General features: G+C 42.6%; 1 protein-coding gene across 2 annotated transcripts in view; it reads right to left on the reverse strand.

The window, feature by feature from the left end:
• The window catches only part of BOLL (boule homolog, RNA binding protein), a 101,099-nt gene that overhangs the window by 71,639 nt on the left and 10,683 nt on the right, over positions 1-18,777 (reverse strand). Inside the window, exons 3-5 of one of the 2 annotated variants that reach the window (XM_065560888.1) lie at positions 11,619-11,762; positions 11,234-11,269; positions 6,454-6,545 (exon numbers count right to left, since the gene is read on the reverse strand). In XM_065560888.1, coding sequence (XP_065416960.1) covers positions 6,454-6,545; positions 11,234-11,269; positions 11,619-11,762 — 272 coding nt within the window. The remainder of the gene's footprint in view (positions 1-6,453; positions 6,546-11,233; positions 11,270-11,618; positions 11,763-18,777) is intronic. The other variant, XM_065560889.1, reaches the window with a different exon arrangement.

Raw genomic sequence — 18,777 nt, forward strand, 5'->3', positions numbered from 1 at the left:
GGGACCCAGCCTACCCCTTAATGCCATGGCTCATGAAGCCGTACACAGGCAGCCTGGACAGGAGTCAGGAGCTGTTCAACTACAGGCTGAGCAGGTGCCGAATGGTGGTGGAATGTGCATTTGGACGTTTAAAAGCACGCTGGCGCAGCTTACTGACTCGCTCAGACCTCAGCGAAAAGAATATCCCCATTGTTACTGCTGCTTGCTGTGCGCTCCACAATATCTGTGAGAGTAAGGGGGAGACATTTATGGCTGGGTGGGAGATTGAGGCAAATCGCCTGGCTGCTGATTACGCGCAGCCAGACACCAGGGCGGTTAGAGGAGCACAGCAGGGCGTGGTGCGCATCAGAGAAGCTTTGAAAACGAGTTTTGTGACTGGCCAGGCTACGGTGTGAAACTTCTGTTTGTTTCTCCTTGATGAACCCTCCGCCCCCCCACCCGGTTCACTCTACTTCCCTGTAAACCAACCACCCCACCCCACCCTCCCCTCCCCACTTCAAGCACCGCTTGCAGAGGCAATAAAGTCATTGTTATTTCACATTCATGCATTCTTTATTAATTCATCACACAACTAGGGGGATAATTGCCAAGGTAGCCCGGGATGGGTGGGGGAGGAGGGAAGGAAAAGGACATACTGCATTTTAAAACTTTAACTCTTATTGAAGGCCAGTCTTCTCATGTTCTGGCAATCATCTGGGGTGGAGTGACTGGGTGGCCGGAGGCCCCCCCACCGCGTTCTTGGGCGTCTGGGTGAGGAGGCTAGGGAACTTGGGGAGGAGGGCTGTTGGTTACACAGGGGCTGTAGCGGCGGTCTCTGCTCCTGCTGCCTTTCCTGCAGCTCAACCATACACTGGAGCATATCAGTTTGATGCTCCAGCAGCCGGAGCATCGACTCTTGCCTTCTGTCTGCAAGCTGACGCCACCTACCATCTTCAGCCTGCAACTTGCTTTGTTCATCCCGCGATTCAGCCCGCCACCTCTCCTCTTGTTCATATTGTGCTTTTCTGATGTCTGACATTAACTGCCTCCACGCATTCTGCTGTGCTCTATCAGCATGGCAGGACATCTGGAGCTCCGTGAACAAATCGTCCCACGTCCTCCGTTTTCTCTTTCTAATGTTCACTAGCCTCTGTGAAGGAGAAACATTTGCAGCTGGTGGAGGAGAAGGGAGAGGTGGTTAAAAAAGACACATTTTAGAGAACAATGGGTACACTCTTTCGTTACAAGGTCACATTTTTACTCTTATAGTGAGGGCCTGCCGGTTTCGTGTGAGAGATCACTCATGCAGTGCCAGGCAACAGATTTCGGCTTGCAGGCAGCCATGGTAAGCCACAGTCTTTTGGCTTTTTTAACCTTCTTAACATGTGGGAATGGTTTCAAACAGCAGCGCCCTCATTTCCCATATCAAGGATGAATTGGGCTGGCCATTTAAAATGGGTTTGCAATGTAAAAGGAGGGGCTGTGGTTTCCGGGTTAACATGCAGCACAAACCCAACTAACGCGCCCCCCCCACACCCAATTCTCTGGGATGATCACTTCCCTCCTCCCCCCACCACGTGGCTAACAGCGGGGAACATTTCTGTTCAGCAGAGCAGGAACGGGCACCTCTGAATGTCCCCTTAATAAAATCACCCCATTTCAACCAGGTGACCGTGAATGATATCACTCTCCTGCGGATAACAAAGAGCGATAAGGAATGGATGTTGTCTGCATGCCAGCAAACACCGGGACCATACGCTACAATGCTTTGTTATGCAATGATTCCAGACTACGTGCTACTGGCCTGCCGTGGTAAAGTGTCCTACCATGGCGGACGGGATAAGGCAGCCCTCCCCAGAAACCTTTTGCAAAGGCTTTGGGAGTAAATGAAGGAGAGCTTTCTGGAGATGTCCCTGGAGGATTTCCGCTCCATCCCCATACACGTTAACAGACTTTTCCAGTAGCTGTACTGGCCGCGATTGCCAGGGCAAATTAATCATTAATGATTAAACACGCTTGCTTTTAAACCATGTGTAATATTTACAAAGGTACACTCACCAGAGGTCCCCTGTGTGCCCTCAGGGTCTTGGGTGAGTTCGGGGGTTACTGGTTCCAGGTCCAGGGTGACAAACATATCCTGGCTGTTGGGGAAACCGGTTTCTCCGCTTCCTTGCTGCTGTGAGCTACCTACATTACCTCCATCCTCATCTTCCTCGTTCCCCGAACCCTCTTCCCTGTGTGTTTCTCCAGTGAGGGAGTCATAGCACACGGCTGAGGTAGTGGTGGCTGCACCCCCTAGAATGGCATGCAGCTCCGCGTAGAAGCGGCAAGTTTGCAGCTCTGCCCCGGACCTTCCGTTTGCCTCACTGGCTTTGTGGTAGGCTTGCCGTAGCTCCTTAATTTTCACGCGGCACTGCTGTGCGTCCCTGTTATGGCCTCTGTCCTTCATGGCCTTGGAGACCTTTTCTAATACTTTGCCATTTCTTTTACTGCTACAGAGTTCAGCTAGCACTGATTCATCTCCCCATATGGCGAGCAGATCCCGTACCTCCCGTTTGGTCCATGCTGGAGCTCTTTTGCGATCCTGGGACTCCATCACGATTACCTGTGCTGATGAGCTCTGCATGGTCACCTGTGCTCTCCATGTTGGGCAAACAGGAAATGAAATTCAAACGTTCGCGGGGCTTTTCCTGTCTACCTGGTCAGTGCATCTGAGTTGAGAGTGCTGTCCAGAGCGGTCACAATGAAGCACTGTGGGATACCTCCCGGAGGCCAATAATGTCGAATTCCGTCCACACTACCCCAATTCCGACCCGCAAAGGCCGATTTTATCGCTAATTCCCTCGTTGGAGGTGGTGTAAAGAAACCAGTTTAAAGGGCCCTTTTAGTCGAAAGAAAGGGCTTCGTCGTGTGAACATGTCCAGGCTTAATTCGATTTAACGCTGCTAAAGTCGACCTAAACTCGTAGTGTAGACCAGGCCTTAGTCATAGTCTTCCTCTCTGGGTTCCTCATCCAGTCTCATCTCCCACCCCTCCCTGTCTCCTGATCTCAGTCTTTTTGCTCAAATAGTCCCAGTTCTACCCCTGTGCCACAGTTCCTTGTCAGATGTCTCCCCTCCCCAGTTTCCTTTTCCACACTGGTTCCTAATCCAAGTCTCCTTGTCCAGCTACTCCCAGTCCCCTCTCTCACCCCATCCAATCTCACTGTCCCGCTCCCCCTAGCCAACAGGTTCCAGACCCACCATTCCTCTCACCAGCTCCCACTCCCAGTTTCCTTGCCCAGCTATCCCCGATCTTCGCCCCACCCCAACTCCCACTTTTTCTCGCTTCCTCCCACTAGCTCCACCCTCTAGCTCTTGTCCCTTCTGCATCTGAATCAGGCAACTTCCTCTTCCAAGCTGCAGGGACCAATCGGGGGGGAGGGGTATGTGTGTGTCATTAAGAACACAGAGAGACAGTTTCCCTGTTCCTTGTTCAGGTGCCTGGACCCAGCATGCCCATAGCAGCCCAGAGCCAAACTGCACGGAAAGTCCTGCTCATCCCTGGGCTGCAGTGTGCCCCGAGTGACTGGAATCTTCAAGGATGTAGTTGCTAAAATCTAAGTCTCTACTGAGCATGTGTAAACTATGATTTTTCAAAGGCTTGTAACTGAGCCAAATTTGGGTCTGGTCCACACTAACCCCCCACTTCGAACTAAGATACGTAACTTCAGCTACGTGAATCATGTAGCTGAAGTCGAAGTACCTTAGTTCGAACTTACCGCGGGTCCAGACGTGGCAGGCAGGCTCCCCCGTCGACTCCGCGTACTCCTCTCGCAGAGCAGGAGTACCTGCCTCGACGGCGAGCACTTCCGGGATCAATTTATCGCGTCTAGACAAGATGCGATAAATCGATCCCAGAAGATCGATTGCTTACCGCCAGACACGGAGGTAAGTATAGACCTACCCTTGGGGTAATTTTAATGGGAATGGCAAAAGGAACATCCCTGACACAAAGGACACCCCTCCTGCCAAATCTCAAGTCTCCAAATCCCAAATCTCCAAAGCCTGGGGGCACTGGAGCTTTTCAAAGAAAAGATCATCAGAGTTTTTTAAAATGGGCAAAATAATGTATTTTTTCCTAGCTTGAGACAGATAGCTGTCATGCAAAATTTCAGCCAAAATGGTTAACATTTGGCAAAGTTATAAGCAATTGAAAATGGGGTATTTACAATGGGAAGTGCCGAGCAATCTTAGTAATAGGAGGTGCTACAAGACTCATCTGTAATTATTGTAAACCTACCAAGTTTTACTTTTTAAGAAAGAAAAAAAACGACACTTATAAAAGGAAGTTGGGACTCTATTTAAAAATGATAGCATATATGAAAATCCTGGCTAAAGTTCAAAATGATAGTAAGGGGAGCTGCAAACTCATAATGAACTAAATCATTAAAAACCAAAAGCATTTTGGCTAATAAATATAAAAGCCATGCAATTGTGAACTTCCAAAAACTGTGTAATATTCAAAATATGTAACAGTAATACAATTATATCTGAAGATACCGATAGAAAACTGTTTACTGCAACTAGGTACATTCATAGTGGCATTTCCTGCATACCAATATTTCTACTTCATTCACACTGACATCTGACTTAAGGATTCATTGCTAAAGCTCTTTTGCAGTGCCAAAGTTCCTTTGCAAAGTCTATGGCTTTAAAGTTCTTTTAAAATATCAGGAAAATTCAATACAAAAACAAGCTGTGGCCAGGTGTAGAGGAACTATCTATTCTGCAGTACACAAGAGCTTAACTTCAGTTTCCTTTCTCTTTTCCCTACACAGCTGCTCTGGGGAAGGGCAATAAGATCTTATTGAAGAGACTGAAGTGAAAATACCTGTGGGAAGAAAGGGTGCTACACCAAGGTACTGAGTGAACACTATGTTGGGGAATGTTTTTGTAATAGGTTTTTTGCTTATGTTGAGAAAAAATTTACTCCTGCTGAAAAATCTTGTTTGTTATAGCAGTTTTATTGCTGCTAAATCAACCTACCGGCTTAAAACAGATAAGTAAGTTAATTCAAAATGTAAGGTTTCTACAGCAAACTTTCCTCATCCACATTTCATGTTTGTTATTTATTATTGGCATTCTGGTAACATTAATGTGCTAGGTGATGATTACACACCAAGGAAGATACAGTCCCTGCCATAAAGAGCTTCCAGTCTAAGAAAAAAAGCAACATAAAAACTTTGAGGGAGAGGAATGGATTAAAGCAGGTAAGCAAAATATATACTCTTCAGCTACCCCTCCACCTATTAATATTAGTCAGCTAGCTTCTTTTAGATATCAAGGCTGAAGTAGAACTGAAGCAGAGATTTGGAGGATAGAGGAAATGCCTTATGGATCAGTTCAGGGAAGGAATTCTGTGTGTTACCAAGGGGTGCACTGGAAGAAAACACGAAAACCACTGTCAGAGAGGTGGACAAATGGAGGTGGCAACAGAGGCAGGTGCAGACATTGGGGATACCATGATGAGAGACAAAAGTAGTTAAGTAAGGAGTCGCAGAGTTGGTAACAACCTTGAAGGTGAGGAGAAAAGCTCCTCTCCTGGTGTGGAGCAGAAGCTTCTTCTTTCTGTGTTCAGAGTGAGTTTCAGAGATGCAGTGACAAGGGACGAGGATGAATGAAGCTGCAAGTTGTCTCACATCTGCAAACTTAAGGTGCTGAAAACTATGACAGCCTTGTACATAAGAATGGATCTAATACTTATGCAGGTACTCCATACCCCTGATTACAAGCGTCCTACTGCAACTCTTAGATGTGCTGCACAGAACTCACAGCTCAGGGGAAAGCAATGGTGATTTTACACCACTTTTACACACTCCTGATTTTGTGCTGCTCTGTGGCCCCCGGCATAACAGACACCCCTAGGGGCTTGGCTAAGTCATGGCAGCGTGTCCCCAGTTACCTATACGCAACATAAATGTTTGCAGTGCTACATGTTGTGGCCCTGCCAGCAACATGTCCCTTCCTCCCTGCCCCCGGTATGCCCTCTGCATTAGAGCTTGCAAGGGGCTCCTCAGAATACAGGCTTAGTTCCTGAGCTGGGGGAATCTGTTCCTGATTGGATTCAGGTTTTTAGAGCTCCTTTATTCCACTCTGACCCTTTTACATGATGTAAAGGGGCCAGAATGGGGATAAGGTTCTCACCCATATTGTAACACAATGGACATTCTTGCCAGTGAAACTCCAGGTTAAAGGGAGGTCTAAGTGGTTAGAGAGGAGGAAAATAGTGATGCTAACCATATATTTATTAACACCACCATTCTGGGACACTGTAAGAAAGAAAACAAATGAACTGAAACTTGAGTGTTTCATATAATGTGATGCCAGTAATAATGTTATAAGCCATGAAAATCACAATCAACTTCTATTGCACTTATTCCACTTACTATGATGTTTTCAGTGTCCACAATGGATATATTGCAACTGTACTAACCCCTTTGATACTCCAGCTCTGTCATTTACTATCTTCACTTCTTTCACACACCCATACTGGGCAAAAAACTTCCTTAGGTCATTTTCGTTAGTCTAGTAAAATAAAGCATAAGAACAAAATGAATACAAATGGGTTTAGTTATTAAATAAGAAATAACCACAATATTGCTTTGGTTTGTACACATTTAACAACAAACTACTTGTAAATCCTGGGAGCAACTATTTATTAAAAACACTAGAAACAGAGAAAAGCCTCCAAGGTGAATGTTTCTGAGACTGTTTTGGGGAGACGGTGGGTGCGGGTGTGGAGGCAGGGCTGGGGTGTGAGAGCAAAAGAGAGAGAGCAGGTAATAATCTCAGTTTTTCTCCTACATGATTTTAATCTTCAGAAATAAATCTAAGTATATACTGAATTTACATTATAATTTTACTTCAATAATCTTGTAACTCAATTATATCTGAATTCCATTTGGTCTCAGACAAGTTTTTCAGTTCTATATTTTAGTGTAGTTTATAACATGAGGCATTATAATTTAGAGATCATTTTAAAATTTAAAACTGGGCATATGTGCGTAGACTTCCATGAAGAATTTGCTAAGTTTGAAAAACAATCATTAAGATACAGTGAAGTTATTAGCCCATATTATGCAGGTCAAACTAAATTATCATAATTGTCCCTTTTTACCATAAAGTCTATTATTGAAACACTGTGTACCACAAATGCATAATATGTTCATTTTCTGTACTGATAAAAACATGCATCAAGTATGGTCTTCCAGAAGATTTATGTATCTAGAAGTACAGACATTGAAATAAATATACCAGGCATTTGAATGTCTGATCCTGTGTGACTGTTGATTTGGCATGTGTTGAATCTCATGCTTCAATGCTGGTGCACATTAATATTTGGATGCCTCAAGCCACTCCTGGATGGATCTAGAGTTCTCAGAGCCTCAAGGAAGTATATCAGAAGTTTTAATGTGTTTCTTTGATTCACCAGTCGTTTTTTAAAATGTATGGTATATGTTGGAAAAATTATTCTTCCACTTCTCCAAGGTTTACACTGCCTTGTATATGCCTCTAAGGAGCAGGGGAGTTTTTACTGATTACAGAGTTAATATAAGTTATCATAATGGTTGTGTCATTGAGACATTTGATGAATACTTTTTTGGAAGAATTTTATCTTCAAGATGTATTTTATAAAAAGGTGCTATTTTCTTGGTGCTGCAAATTCAACCCCCCCCTCCCCAAAAACAGAGACAGAGAAACGGTGTGCAGCCACAGAATGTCAAAAACACAGGGAAGAATAGTAGGCAAGAGTAGATCTGAGCAGGTAGGAAATGTACTCCAAGGACTCATTACAGGTAAGAAGTCTTCCTCTCTGCTTTGAAAATTAACCCCACTGAGTCCCACTTTCAGAAGATTAAAGTAACAATCCACCAAAGGAGGGCTTAAAAGTACTAACAAAACAGAGACTGCAGAATTGCTCTCCTGACTTGAATATCACACCTAGTCCCTAAATCCAAGAACACATTCTAAGCATATTTCCATAAAGCCTTATGGGAGGTACCGTCACAAGGGTATTAAGCTCCAAGTTACAAGATACAATAATTTCAGATATAGATGTAGAATGTCAGCTAGACTTAGGATGACCAGATATTCCAATTTTATAGGGACAATCCTGATATTTGGGACTTTTTCTTATGCAGGCACCTATTACCCCATATCCCCATCCTGATTTTTCACATTTGTTATCTGGTCACCCTAACTAGACTTATGAGAAAGGAGATTTGGAAGAACTGATAGATGGTCATAGTCAGAAGGTTAAAGAACTAAACTTGCCATACTATGAAGATTATATAAATTCTGTCTTACTATATATCTCTAGGAAATAAAGGCAATGAGGGAACCTTGGTTTCAATCAAGGAGCAAGCTTCCCTGCCCACAAAACAGAAATGTGGACAACCTGGTGATGTCTCTTGTGGCAAAGAGGTCCATATTTAAGGATTCCCCACTTCTGTGTCCACAGAGTTCTTCAGAAACAATTTGAATTGTACACTGAACATGCAGCTCAGTTTGTCCACCAGGATGCTTTCCTCGCCTATGAGAAACTTTATTTAAACCAAAATATCTTGAGGCATGGTCAGAGTCTGTTGAGGCCTATTACCAGTGCAAAAGGAGTTTCAGCTTAGTTCTGGAGAATGTGGAGGACATATGTACATGAGACCATGATCACCAGAAACCTTAGGAAATATCATATTGTGTCCTGCGGTCTCATGAATATAATTTTCCTCTGGAATGAAATTGTCCTGTGGTCTCTTGCAGCTAAGCTGCTGCAGAGAAGCAAAGACATGAAGGGAAACAGGAATAAAACAATGATGCTAGATTTACTGCATAGTTATCAAGTGTCCAGTCCAATATGATGTCTAGAAGTTTACTAGAATGTGCATGAGAACTTCTAGCTTTTTTGTTGGCTCCTGTACATATCAGAATGCAAAGGCTATTGCTGTGTTCTTTAAAAGTGCTAATGTTGAGCAATAGGCTAAGATGCTTGGCTCTGGCACTAGAGAAAGAGGACTGATTTACTTTGAAAATATGTTGTTAATAGGGTGACCAGATGACAGGAAGAAAATATCGGGACACAAGGGGGGGGGAGAGGGGGGGGTCACTGGCGGAGCAAAAAAAACCAAAACACCGAGTGCTGCCGGTGTAAGGACACAAACAGCTCCCTCTCCCAATTCCCTACTGTGACCCAGTGCTGCCGGCAGTCGGGGGCGGGAGCTGAGAACAGCCCAGGGCTGCGGGCAGTCAGAGGAGATTATGCTTACCCTTCCTTAGGTATGCATACCTTCAGCCTCTGGTTTTTAGGAGGGGGGGGGAAAAAACCAACAGAGAACAGCTGAGTGCTGCCAGCAGTCAGAGGAGAAGAAAAAAAAAAAAGCCGAGAACAGCTGAGTGCTGCCGGCAGAGAAAAAAAAAAAAAAAAAGCGGAGTGCAGCGTCCCGACCGAAGATCAATCGGGACGCGGGACAAATACCTAAATATCGGGACGGTCCCGATTTTATCGGGACGTCTGGTCACCCTAGTTGTTAAAGACCATAGACTTGGCCTCTGTAAGCTTTCTAAGCCTTATCTGTCATTCTGCTGAAGAGAGTGGAGCTTACAAATGAAAGAGACTTGAATTCTTCAGTCACAAATTGTGCATCAAGAATAACTGCTGTGGTGATTGACCAAGTTGCTGTATCAGAGGAAATGAAAGCAGTAGAACTGGTTGGAAAGAGGAAACATTTTTTGTGAAAATTTTACTGAAAAACCTGTCTGTTTTTCCATCAATTTTGAATTTTTTTTCAACCAGCTCTAGCAAGCGGCTCTCAAGGAGTATGACACTCTCTGGCCTTTGGAAAGATTTCCTTCCAGATTGGGAGGATCTAAGATTGGCAGGAATCTATCCTAGTTTTTGAATCCACATCTCACTAAGCCCATTTGGTAGTAAGCTTAGCTGAAAGGGTTATTTCCCCTTTCCAATGAAATTCATATTCCTTACTCTCACTTTCTGAGGGAGAGATGACCTAAAGCTTTCCCACCTTTAGACCGCTCAGCTACTGCACAAACAATTAGACACCCTTCATAGACAGGATAAGTATCAAACTTATTTGAATACTGATGGTCCCTGACCTAGCTAGCCACAGAAAAGACAAAATTGGGAGGGAGACAGAAGTCTTTACCAGAATATTTTTTTTATACAAAGAACTACTCTGCCCTCCTAGTGAAGCTCCAAATATACTGAAGAGCCTGTACAATTTCGTCTCAACAGTAAAAACATGAATTTCCAATGCTTGAGCCACATGATTAAAAAGATCCTGGAAGCTCTTGTAATTATTATGCAAGATATGCTGGGTAAATTGTCAACCATAATGATGGACAAGATAAATATCCTCCATATCCATTCTTTTCTTTCTCTTAATCTGAGTCAGTGCTCAATGGGTCCTCTGACTAACTGCATTAAGGCAGAGAGGATACTGATGGTGGGAAAGAAGGAACAGCTAAACAGACCAAAAGAAGCAGAGGTCCAGGGTTCTAAAGTGGTAAAAAAGAAAATGAGAGCAGCAGGGAAATCACCAAATGTTCAGATCAGCAAAGGAGTGTGCATATGGCCCCATATTTATTGCCTTTTGGAGGGTCCAGAGCATGTAGCATCAAGGCTGCATGTGTTCAGTTAGGATATGTACTAGCAATACTCTGTGGCAAATCCTTAAGCAAACATGCTTACTTTTCCTAGATATTACCCTTTGTAACAGGATGGCTTGCCCCTTTATGGGCCACAGGCCTGTGCCCAGCCAACCCTGATTACTGAAGAGGCACACGTGAGCGAGATTAGCTGTCTCCCTATAAAGGATAGCAAGAAATAGAAGAGGAGAAGGTAGAGAGAGAGTTGTAGAGACTACCAAAGAGAGGAGGCTTAGTGGTAGCTTTGGAAGATATATTCCTCAGGGCAGAGACTAAGGCTAGCAGGGTAACTGCCATATTGTCACTTTGGTTTGCTGTTTTGGAAAATGAACAAAAGCCTGGCCAGAACGGCCTGTGAGACTTTTCTTGTGTCTATTTGGTAGCACAGCCCTGAAGGAGGGGGAAGTTGATGGCAGGGCACTGCAGAGGCATCTCAGGCAATGAGGGGGTGCACAGGAGACATGACCCCACAACAAAGTAAAGAAAATATGCTTAACTTCCTTTTATTGTGAAATGGATGAAAAGTCAACAGAGTTGAAGATACAGATACTTACTAATATATGGAGATGTTTGTTACCTACAGTACTGTGCTGTGTAGAAAAAAGGAATAAGGAGATTTTTGTAATTCAAAGATGATTTATGTAGTGGACTAGATTATACATTTTTAGAGCAGAATTTAAAAAAATACTTCTAGATTGTCATTTTTAGCTCTATCTACAAAACATCTGTATTACAAATAACTTTTCAGATATTTTTAAAAAGGCTTAGTTTACACCTCTAATTAGGATATTATTGCAAAGACCACCATCATCTCACAACCTTAGATACACTTACACCTAAAATGCATAAAACTAATGAATATATAAAGTGAGACTAATAAAGAAAAAATATCAAAACATTTATTCTATTACTTATCTACCAAGATTAGAAAAAAAATACCTTAAAATCGATTCCTCCTACAAAGATGCGATTAGGAATAACTGTTCCAAATCTTGGGGCACTCGTTGGGTTATTTAAAGGCACAGGTGACACAGTGTTGGGGGATGGAGACAAAGATTCTGTTTGTGTCTGATTTGTGGTTTGCTGTTTGAGAGAAAAATATTTTTGTAAAATTTATTTTTGACATTTTGTAGAGTATAAACCACTAAAGCAAAAAACATCCACACAGAAAAACATGTGGAGATTCTTTGAGAACACACAACATACTGAACAGTCAAACGTTTACCATGATTTATTTATTTCTAACCAATGGCAATTATCCACAATTCTTCCAGGGCCCTTATTCAGGCTTATTCAGTAAGGTACTTAAACATGTACCAAATAAGCATGTCATGTGCTTCAATACCCTACTGAATTGGGCCTCAGACTAAGATCTTTGGGTTACGGTCTATTTTTTATTTTGTTTGTACAGCACCCTGCACTATGGGGGCCCAAGCTTGACAAGACCTTCTGGTTGCTACTGTAATAAAACATATAATAATGAGGAGTGCCTTACTTTAAACTGACAAAAGGCAGTCATCATCCACCACAGGACAGGATTCCCACTGCACTCCAATCATGGATAACAGAACTGGAATGGACCTTCTGTCCAACCACATGTCTCACAGACTGGTCTCTGCACTATCCTATGCTTTCTATGCATTTCCAAAATTATGTGCCTTGAACAGATCTTGTGCCTGATTTTCAGAAATGCTAAGCACCCACAACTCCAAATGAAGTCAATGGGAGGAACAGGTGCCCAGCACTTGTAAAGATCAGGCTCCCAGGGCTGGATTTTCTGGTCCAGGAAGGACACTTCGCTTTTCTTACACAGTGCAAAATGGCCTTACATTGGCTGTAAATTCTAGCAGACAATCCCCCCCCCGCCCCCCGTGCACGGGGAGTCTCTGCTGGTGTAAAGCTGACAAAGGCAACATAGTTGCCACCAATGCCAGCTACACCTTACCCAGCCATAAGGGAAAGGGTAAGGCATAGCTTGCTGGAGCATGAGCATAGTGGAAGTTAGAATAGCTGCCCTACTGTTCTAATTTCCTCTGGTTTGGGCAGCCAAGGATCAAGAGACCATAACCAGCTCCCTGCAGCTGCCACTGTTTGACTGTCTCTATTTTAAAAAAAGGTTTAACATCCAAACTAAGTGTATCCTTGCCTTAATCCAGTTTAGTAGTATCCTGTATAAATAATTTTTTCATGTAATCCTAAAGTATTATATATGTATGTTTTCAAAGCACCCATTATGCATTATTTTTTGTCTTTCTGCATAAAGTTAGTCTCAAAATTATCCTTATGACTGCCAATATTTAAACTCTTTTTTGACTTTTTTCATATCGATTTTCATGTGTAGGAATCCGAAGAACAGTGATTGAAATCCTGACTACATCGAAGTCAATGACAAAACTTCTACTGACTTCACCTAGTATTCCTGATGCAGTCTTACTCACACAGTAAGGAGTCATGATACTAATTTAATTTTATAAGTTATTTCTCTTCTAACAACATTGTACAACTGCTTGACCCATTAAAAATGGGTATCATATTTTGTGCACTTGCTTTCAATTTGTTATCCCACAAAAGTTCTCCATATTCGTTTTATAGACATATTCTGCCAAGCTATGATCTTGCATCTTTTCATATTGGAACTCCTACAATTAAGTTTTAATTTCCCCAAATACCTTGCTCCCTCTGAATTTTAGCATTTCATCTTTTGTGTATTACTTCCCAGTTTTGTTTCATCAGGAAATAAATGTAAGATAATGTTTAACTTATTTTCTTTCAGGACATTATAAGATGTACTGAATAATAGTGACCCCAATACAAGACTCTGCAGAACCTCCAATATCTCCATTTTCCCCCTTCCTCATGAGGCTGTTCCTTCTCTGAATTCTCAATTAGTTTTTTGGAAAAATTCAAGTAGCGTTCAATGCAAGAAAAAACTCTTCACATGAGAACACAATAGTAAGATTGAGAAAGAATTTTAGCACTCAGAAGTCACGAAACTCCCAAAGTTAAAGTTGTTCTTGCAATTAACTTTGCAATGATCCACATATATAGCATTTCTTTTATTCTTTTGACTTAAATTAAAAAAACACACACAATGTTTAACCTACTATTGATATAACACCTGAGTTCTATAAGTAAAAGGTAAGAGAAAAATTATCTATTTTTTGGTTTTGTATATTTGAAAACACTTTGCCTTAGTTTCAGTTTACCCTGAATACTGAATTAGTCACTTTCCCTTTTCTATTTATCAAGCTATTTATATAATCATAGAAAGATAAGGCTGGAAGGGACCTGGTCCCAAAGTCCAGCCGCCTGCACTGAGACAGGACCAAGTAAACCTAGATCATTCCTAACAAGTGTTTGTTCAACCTGTTTTTAAAAACCTCCAATGAGGGGGCTTCTACAACCTCCCTCAGAAGCCTATTCCAGAAGTTAACTACCCTTATTAAGTTTTTCCCAATATCTAACCTGCATCTCCCTTGCTGCAAAGTAAGCCCATTACTACCTGTCCTACCTTCAGTGGCAGGGCCGGCTTCAGGGTTTTTGCTGCCCCAAGCGGCGGGGGGGAAGGGGGAAAGCAGCGATCGTGATCGGCGGCACTTCGGTGGCAGGTCCACCGCGCTGCTTTCTTCTTTGGCGGCACTTCGGTGGCAGGTCCTTCCCTCCGAGAGGGACCGAGGGACCCGCCGCCAAATTGCCGCCGAAGACCCGGACCCAAATTGCCGCCCCTTCCCCTCGGCCCTTCCCCTCGGCCGCCCCAAGCACCTGCTTGCTGCGCTGGTGCCTGGAGTCGCTTGGGGCGGCGGCTCGGAAGAGGGGCGGCACGTCCAGCTATTCGGCGGCAATTCGGCGGACGGTCCCTCGCTCACAGCTGCTCGGGGCAGCCAAAACCCTGGAGCCGGCCCTGCTGGAGCCGGCCTGTTCAGTGGGCATGAAAAACAATTGATTACAGCCCTCTTTATACCAATCCTTAACATATTTGAAGACTGTTATCATGTCTCCCCTCAGTCCTCTTTTCTCAAGACTAAACATGCCCAGTTTTTTTTAAACTTTCCTCATAGGTCAGGTTTTCTAAATCTTTTATAATTTTTGTTGCTCTCCTTTGGTCTCTCTCCAATTTATCCACATCTTTCCTTAACTGTGGTGCCCAGAATTGGACACAGTACTCCAGTGGAGGTCTTACCAATGTCAAGTAGAGTGGGACAATTACCTCCTGTGTCTTACATACAACAATCCTGTCAATACACCCCAGAATTGTAATAGCTTTTTTTGCAACTGCACCACATTGTTGGCACATTTTCAATTTGTAATCCACTGTAAACCCCAGATCCTTTTCAGCAGTACTTCTACAAAATGCAAAATAACTGGTTAGGTGGTTGTGCATTTGATTTTTTTCTTCCTAAGCATAGTACTTTCCACTTGTCTTCACTGAATTGATTTCACACCAATTCTCTAATTTGTCCAAGGTCATTTTGAATTCTAATCTTGTCCTCCAAAGTGCTTGCAAACCCTCCCAGCTTTGTGTTATCCACCAATTTTATAAGCATATTCTCAAGTCATAAATGAAAATACTGCATAGTACCAGACCCACAAATGACCTCTACAAGAACCCACTAGATAGCAAATAATTGACAACTATTATTTGAGTACAATCTTAAAACAAGTTGTGAGCCCATCTTATGGTAATTTCATTTTGACCACATTTTGCTAGTTTGATTATGACAAAGTCATGTGGAACTGTCAACCTTCCTAAAATCAAGATATACCATGTCTACTGCTTCCCCCATATCCACTATTCCAGTAACCCAGTCGAAGGAAATTAGGTTGGTTTGGCATGATTTGTTCTTGACAAATCCCTGCTGGCTATTCCTTATAACCCTATTATCTCTAGGTGCTTACAAACTGATTGTTTAAATTAATTTGTTCCAATATCTTTCCAGGCATCAAAGTTAGGCTGCCTGGTCTATAATTTCCCAGATCCTCTTTGTTCCTCTTGTTAAAGACAGGTACTATACTTACCCTTCTCCAATCTTCTGGGACATCACCTGTCCTTCATGAGTTCTCAAAGATACATATAGGACTCCTATCATCATAGTATATAAGCTCCTCACAATCATAAGTATTTATCCTCATAATACACTTGCAAAGTTCCCATCATCCCAATTTTACAGATGGGGAACTAAGCATAGAGACTGGACATGATCCAAATCCCACTGATCTCAATGGGCGTCTTTCCATTGATTCCAAGAGGCTTTGGATCATGCCATAAGTGACTTGCTCAAGATCATCCAGGAAGTCTGTGGCAGAGCTCGATATTGAAACCAGGCTTCCTGAGTCCCAGACCAGTCTCAGAACCAAATTTCACAAATTCCCTCAAAAGAACTTGTTGTCTACATGTTTGGGATCAGCTTAATTACTCATTCATGTTGCATGTTCTGATTATGTGAATCACAGGATGGTTAAGGTTTTTTCTGCCCTTAACATTAACAGCCGATTTATTTTTGCCACATCCTTGCTCCTGGTCAGCTCGTATATATGCTAATGGTCACACTCCAACTGTATATTTCAGAGAGGATTTTTTAAGCCTGTGTTGAAACTGTAGAACAGACAAGTGTGACCGTTCTTGAGGCAGTTGATTGATTACTTTTCTGTCACTAATCAATGGCCTTGAGCCATTCCATTGATATGATGTGCTCTCCCGTCCCTACAAACTAGCACCTAAAGTGATGATTCCATTGTGGGAGCCCACAGGCATCCCTTTAACTAGTTTTCAGCTTTCAACCAACAGCTTAAAGTATGACAGACATGGCAGCATTAGCAATTTTTGGAGGTCCTTAAGAGTTCAACTTCCACTGAGAGGGAGAGATATCTGAAGATAACAGAGAAGGATCTATAATTGTACTCTGCACTGTCTATCCTGAGTATGTCTAGTTTAGTGCTGAATTGGGTTTTCACATATAGAGGTTCTGCATAAGAATTAGCATAATTTCTTTCTGTTGAAAATCAGCTCTGTTAACAACTATGGAGATGGCTACCCTGGTCAACATTTCAGCTTGACCCAGTCTAGCCAGTCATTCAGGCTAAATGAAAAGACACTCCTTTCTCATTCTCTTTACTCAGGTAAAAGTTTGAGATGCATCATCCAAACCAAACTGCAACGTTTGACATAAAAACTGTTCCGGCTACAAAGCACTGGAACCACAGATATAAACAAAACCAGGTTATGGAGATAAGCTTCAATACATCCAACAAGTAGAACAATTCATCTGAGTAGATTCCTAAGAGACATAATTCAAAAACTCTTTCCCCTAAGGAATGTATTTACTACTTTGAACCTAATTCTGGATTGGTGTAAACCAGGGGTAGGCAACCTATGGCACACGTGCCGAAGGCGGCACATGAGCTGATTTTCAGTGGCACTCACACTGTCTGGGTTCTGGCCACCGGTCCGGGGGGGGGGGGGGGGGGGGCTCTGCATTCTAATTTAATTTTAAATGAAGCTTCTTAAACATTTTAAAAACCTTATTTACTTTACATACAACAATAATTTAGTTATATATTATAGACTTATAGAAAGAGACCTTCTAAAAACGTTAAAATGTATTACTGGCACGCGAAACCTTAACTTAGAGTGAAGAAATGAAGACCCGGCACACCACTTCTGAAAGGTTGCCGACCCCTGGTGTAAACAGACTGAATAAAATTGTTGGGATATTTGAAACCAATTTCTGCTGTACAGCTATGGGGCCTAAGGCCACTGGAGTGACATTTTATGACCCATAAATGGAAGAAACAAAGCAGTCTTCCTCCTATTAAGTTAAGGGTTGTGTGGATCAGCATATTCCCCAAACTCCTTAAATGAGGAGGTGGTGGCATCCAAGGCTCCAGCTCCTCTGCCTTGGAAGCAAAAGAAGCGACTCTCATCAGAGCCTCTTCTCAGACAATATGATCTGGCTTCTTTAAATCTGTAGCCGGACAGTGAGAACCAAAAGTGCCACTTAAGTGGTATATCCTGAGGAAGGCCAAGGCTCTTTCTATCTAGGAAGACTGTTGAATTCACTTTACTGCTTTACTGCTAGAAAGGGCTTCCCCAAGAAAGAAAGTGCCGAGAGGCTTGTCTCTGACATCTGGCTGGCTGATCACTAATTTCTGGTTGCTATTGAGGTTGTAACAGATTTAGAAAGTCTCAAGGAGATGTCCTATCACGAGCATCCCCATCATGTTCATTTGTATTTTTGATATTAGGATATGCCAACAAAATATTTGGGGCCTGGTGAGAGCTTAAGAGTATGGGATCTATGGTACTGAGTCCACTGGTTTTTCCTCTTCCAACTTTGAAGTTGGCCTATTTGGGTAATAAAGGACATATCATAATTTGTCTTTCCCTTGGCTCTGGGGATTAGGTATGGATCTCTCCCTTCCCTGGAGGATCCTAGTTCCCTAAGATTCTCCATTATAGCTGGAATACTGGATCCTGAATAATGACCTTGGAACAGGACTTGTCCTTTCAGAGTATCAAAAGCAAAAGGACACATTTACTCCTCAGAGGAGGAGGCTCATTTCTCCCTCTCCAACCTGGCCCTCTATTTTGAATGTCCTAATAGATGTCTTCATTAAATGCAAGACATCTGATGCAGTTTGGACTGAAATTTCACAGGCTTGCTCTGCTTTTTGCTGTGCAGCCTGGCTGCTGTAACCCTGAGATGGAAGAAGGAGATGCTGCCTAGTGGGACAAGATAGGGTGCAGCCCATAGAAGGGTTAGGATCTTCATTGATCCTTATTCCCAAGGCCTTTTATTTTCTCTGTGGGTTGTACCTTTAAATTTCTGTCCTTCACTATGTATACAAAACACAACAGACATCTTGTTCTCAAATTTGCTTTTATCCTTGTTCAGCTTGTATCAATTTGACACTAAGAAGTTTGTTCTTTCTGGCTGTTAGTTTTAATCTAAATTAAAATAAAGGTATTTTAGATTGAACTAAACATTTTGCTGTGTGTACAGAAACACAGGAAGTGGAAAGGAGGCGGCAGCAGCTGCCTACTCAGGTTTTTAAAGGCAGATGCAGTGTTGCTGCATGAGCAACTCAAACTGAGGAAAGC

This window comes from Chrysemys picta, chromosome 11, assembly GCF_011386835.1.
Source record: "Chrysemys picta bellii isolate R12L10 chromosome 11, ASM1138683v2, whole genome shotgun sequence".
Classification (NCBI taxonomy): domain Eukaryota; kingdom Metazoa; phylum Chordata; order Testudines; family Emydidae; genus Chrysemys; species Chrysemys picta.